The following is a 5,528-nucleotide window of genomic DNA, read 5'->3' as shown; positions in this document are numbered from 1 at the left end:
ATGGTCAGGAGTCCATCTTATACACGACAACGCCTCCTCTCACAAGTGCGTGTTTGTTAAGTCTTTTTTGCCTTCTGAAAAGGTGAAAATTGTAAACCATCCGCTTTATTCACATGATCTAAGTCCCTGTGACTCTTTTTATTTCCAAGGCTTAAGAAAATACTTTTTGGAAAGAAATATAAGCCTTCTCTTTGCAGCGCCATTTATCAGTGTCTCAAACAGATACAAAACGAAGACTATACTATTCATCTGCTTTTCGCGATTAGGTAAAAAGGTTACAAAAATGTGTTTCGGTAAAAGGGGGATGCTTTGAATTTATTTATTTATTTTGTTGGGTTTAACGTCACACCGACACAGTTATAGGTCATATGACGACTTTCCAGCTTTGATGGTGGAGGAAGACCCCAGGTGCCTCTCCGTGCATTATTTCATCACGAGCGGGTACTTAGGTAGAACCACCGACCATTTGTAAGCCAGCTGGATGGCTTCCTCACCTGAAGAATTCAACGCCGTGAGTGAGGCTGGACCCTACATCGATGAAGGGCAAGTGATTGGAAGTCAGCGACCTTAACCACTCGTCCACGGAGGTCCCCGGATACTTTGAATGTTTGTAATAAAAAATAATTTTGATAAAACGTAGCACTTAAGAAATCCGAATCCAACGACAGAATCTTTTACAGGAGCTCGTACCACTTTTCAAGATCTGTTGGACAATGCTAAGCTACACTGTTTGCATAAACGAAAAACCAGACTCACAGCGTCAGAAACCTTTAAAAACTTTAATAATTTAGCCATGACTCTCTTATTTGTAAAAGATACAACTTTTATAATTCTACATGTACTTATATTTTACAAATACCAAATGTAAAGACCGCAAAGTTTGGTAAAAACAGTTTCAGATATGCTGATCCAGTCCCAGACCTCACTGCCAGATGAATCTAGGATGTGGAAAAGTTCAATCAATTCAAGAACATGATTTCATTCTGGAATGGTAATGCTGCAAATGTTTGACAGGCTTGCCACTCTCTAGAGTACTGCAGGTATGGAAATGAACTAATAGTCGGTTAAAAGCTCGTATGACCTTTCGTTACATTGTTCTATCCTTTAAAGTAAAGATAACCTACTTTCTTTATTACTCACTCACTCACTCACTCACTCATTATCTCTCTCACCCTTTTACTTACTTGCTTGCTTACTTGCTTACTTATTTACTTACTTACTCGATTAAACAAGGTAAACAATGTTTATCGCCGCACAATCAATGAAATCATCTATTTTGCCACGTTATGTGCTTTCATGCATGATTAACCAATAATGTACTTAATCCTTTGATAACATATTAATAATATAAAAAAAGATGCAATCTAGAGTCCCGTGCTTGTCGTCTGCTTTGTCAGCTGCCTCCTGAATCTAGTTTTACAAAGTAAGCTTATTACCCTTCGGTTACAAACAAATGAAAGCATAATAAAAACTCCTTGTCCGGCATTGAGAATAACGAAAATGTATGCAAATGTTTCAACCTGAGTAAAAATATAAATGAACCCAAAGATCCAAGTCATCCCGGTTATCGTCGATAACTTCGCAAAAATTGTTATATTGTGACGTTCTTTTGGATTGGAAGAGGAAAGTGTCGGATGTTTATGTATTTTAAAAACAACAACACAAAACATAAAAATGTTGGCAAAAACCACTATAGCAACTGGTAAAGCAACAAGAAATAGAACATTAGCTGGATCCTTGATGTAGCAGGTGGCACCGCCGTAGCCTATGTCTTCGCCCTCAGACTGAACGGCTGCAACAACAATCGTTATGGAAACAGTCGATAGCGAAACACTTGTCGTAAAAACAATATACGAAACAAAGGTTCGAAAGTCATTCCTGCCAACAGATCGATTTCTGATCTTAACAAATACCTTCATCATATGAAAAGTACACACAAACATCCAAGCAAAAGATAAAGTTAGAGAGAAGTGATGAACTGCACCAAATAAACTGCAAAGCCAACTAATGTTGATATTTGTAACAGTACTCACCAATGATATTGCCTGAAAAATTATCAAACTTGTAACTAAAGCCATGTTGTTAAGTCCTGGTAAAGACCGTAGTGCTGGATAGACTGAATACACTGTAAGTGTCAACACAAGAGACAACAATGAAATACTTAAACAAACAATGGTCAAATAGGTTACTCCGCCGCGAATATTAACCCCTGACTCTACTTTCTGCTTGACTATGACTTGGTTTGTGTGAAGACTGTCCAGATGTTGAAAAAAGTCTTCATGACAAAAGAACATGTGTGTTTCATTTTCTGTAAGCCGTGTAGAAAGAAAATTGTTTGTGTAAATTGTAGACTCATTACAATTCATGAACGTCAGTTTAGGAAGAGCGATTCTCGGGCAAAAAGGTTCTTGTTCCAAGCTAATTTCTATATATGATTCATTCACATATACTGTCTCTTGTTTGCGTAAAACCTCAAAATACAGCATCCTTTCTTTTGGAATTTTGTTTTCTAGACATAGTTGAAACAGAGGTAGATTTGGAACATTTACACAATTAGACTTTAGCGGGCGTTGTTCAATAAAGAAATGGTCAAAATGATGAAAGTAAGCTTTGAAGACATTGCCGATACTTGAAATGTTGGTAAATACCAGTGCGAAGTCAAGAACAGTTCCAAGTAAATCTTCCTCTGCGTTATAAATCAAAATTTGAATGTTAACTTTAACATACTGTACGGATTCTAACGCAATAACTTTACTTATAGGATTTGTCCCACCTAAGTCTGTTTTGAATTTTAAAGAACATTTCATGTTTTGCAGCTCTACATTCCTTGTGATCAGCAATGACTTCTTCAACTCCATTTCATCTAATATAACTGAAATAATTTTATTCAGCGCGAGTTTGTCTTGCTTTTGAACATCGTATGGTTCAAGAATAAGGTTTATTTCCATCAGAAGATCCGATGATATAAATCTGTGTGGAGGTAAGCACATCCTATTTATCATCACCATTCCACGGGGGCATTGCAACAGCCAGTCTTCTCTCTGAAATAACAAGTATTAGAAAAAATACGATACTAGATTATTCATGTTAATGTATCAGTCACACTACACCGTATAACGTTAACGGACGCCAAACGAATAGAAAAATTGCGGCAGAAAGTTATCCGGTGACGAAAGGCATTCCCCGCTTCTGCTCTGTGCTCTCGGGATCGGTATATGGGGCGCATAAAACGCACAATGACCGGAAGATTAACGCATATATAAATGACGAACAACGTTGAATTAACTGATATCACCGTATTAGTAACGGAATTGTACCGCGCGTAAAACGTAAGCGCAACGCATGAGAAACTGACAAAACGTTCTGGTCAGTTATCGTTCGTTGAATATACGTTACATCCGTTGCATGTCTGGTAGTAGCCCGACCTTGAATCTGGTTTAACGGACAAGAACGATGCGAACCGAACAAGAACGATGCGAACCGAACAAGAACGATGCGAACCGAACAAGAACGAAGACGAATCGATCAAGTACAGAATAGGGAACGCACAAGTAACGAACAAAACGCATATCAGCGCACTGCTACCGTACATCTAGCGGACAACTTTGTCTGGTGGTGTACATTCTAAAATTTGAACATGCTCAAAACCTTCCACCGATGAAACGAACATCGCCGGACAAGGAGCACAGGCGCCGCATGAGGAACGGGATTGAAAAAAAAATATACGTTGGACGTCCGTCAACGCTATACGTTATTGTGTAACTTAGACTTAAGTTTCTAATGTTTTATTAAGCAAACAACAAGTTTGGCACTTCTGTCATAACCGAAATTAATGAAAGTAAGAATGTACATGCATCTGTAGGTATCTTTTATGGAATCCAATTTACAAAAAAATATAATGAATAAGTAGATACTTTTGTTGTTACCATACCTCAGTTGTTTTGCCAGTACAAAATCCTGTATAATACATGTTACATATCCTTACTTTTTCAATTTGTACTGATCTATTTTAAAAAAAAGTTACTATCATCTTGTTGACAGTTTTATTGTTAGATATACTGGGAGCCGTTCAGTAGTTGCAGGCGGCGGCTCAGAATATATGTAGATGTACATGCCTGTCTGAGGCTAGAACTGGGTATTTTTTACGAAACAGTTTCTAATATATACATTATACTTTCTATGTTTTAATAAAACAAATAGTGAGACAGTTCGGAGAAATACTGTCAATATTGGCTCTCGGTTGACAATATCCTGATAATTTCACATTTACTGAAACAAAGTGTTCGTATATTATTGATAACGCATTGGTATGTACAAATTAATTATTTTTATGGTGGTGGAAATCCCTAAAGAGTACAAACGAGTCACGTGTTTGCTGCCTCGTGCTAAGGAATATTTTTGCACGCTATTTTTAATGTCACACCAAAAAGGCTACTGCTTTCTGCACTCCGGTCAGCGGGACCTTTCTTCGTAACAACCCATCCATATGTTACATATCAAATCTTGATGAAGTTTTCATGAAACCGCATTTGGCTACGAAACAAAATAAAATTAAATCAAATTGTGCAGTTCCGAGTATCATCTATGAACAAGTCTTATTTCGCATCTTCTCTTAACTCAAAACGTTGCAAACAACGCTAACAAAAGAAAAAACAAACAATGCTTCATCATAAGTAAGTGTTTACAGAATATTCATTTTTACGAATTGCTGAAATTGCCGTCAGTTTTAAAAAATTCGTTGTATATTTCACAAAATGGTCCAAATTTGTTTTTTATTATTATTACCTGCGGCCTGGAGGCCGCATGTATATTGGAATACAACAAGTAGTGTAGCACATGGGGACTGGGTGATTTCACGTGACTTTTTACCGATAAGCGATTGGCTTATCGCATTTATGGAACGCCGTTTTTGCAATATAGCTGGCACTCTGTATGATATATAGAGAATTTTTTGTGACCTGAATTCCTCATTCATTATTTCATATAATTTATTCAAACTTTCAGCAATGATCAATATTGATACCTAGTTGTGCATAAGGGTTTTTGTGTTAATTGCTCTTCAGTTTCCTGGATTATGGTCCTGTGTTGTCAAATAAGTCCAGGTGAAGGCATGAATCACATTTGTGAAAGCTCTAGTAAAGTATTTCAATATAGTCAAGGAATGTGACCAGTTGAGCTAAAAGTTATGCTATACAGGAAAGGGAAATATAGTTATTTTTGCTCAAAACAATTACTTTAAGAATTAAGAAATACATATTTCATAGATCTACTTGTAAATCATGTAGAATGGAGTAATATTTCCTACATTTAAGCATAATGGTATAATAAAAAAAAACCAACAAGTACGTTATTCACCCGTAAGTTAATTTTTAGGCTGAGTGGTCACACATACATCCATAACAATGTCTGGTCTGTGTAACTTCTGGCCGCAGGAAATCTTTCGACTTGTTATTTCTTTGTGTTTCTACTTGTTATTATCAATACATTCGTTTTGTGTTACTGCGCATGCGTTAAACGTATCCTTATTT

General features: G+C 36.7%; 1 protein-coding gene across 1 annotated transcript; it reads right to left on the bottom strand.

Annotated features, from left to right (window-relative positions):
• Nucleotides 1–1,142: 1,142 nt before the first annotated feature.
• On the bottom strand, nt 1,143–2,990 carry LOC128553521 (uncharacterized). The gene has a single exon (XM_053534704.1). It carries the CDS (start codon nt 2,988–2,990, stop codon nt 1,365–1,367), a length of 1,626 nt encoding a protein of 541 aa, XP_053390679.1. The 3' UTR covers nt 1,143–1,364.
• Nucleotides 2,991–5,528: the final 2,538 nt, after the last annotated feature.

Source organism: Mercenaria mercenaria, unplaced genomic scaffold, assembly GCF_021730395.1.
Source record: "Mercenaria mercenaria strain notata unplaced genomic scaffold, MADL_Memer_1 contig_3917, whole genome shotgun sequence".
NCBI lineage: Eukaryota > Metazoa > Mollusca > Bivalvia > Venerida > Veneridae > Mercenaria > Mercenaria mercenaria.
Note: the sequence above shows the minus strand (reverse complement) of the source record. Positions and strands in the feature narration are given on the sequence as shown.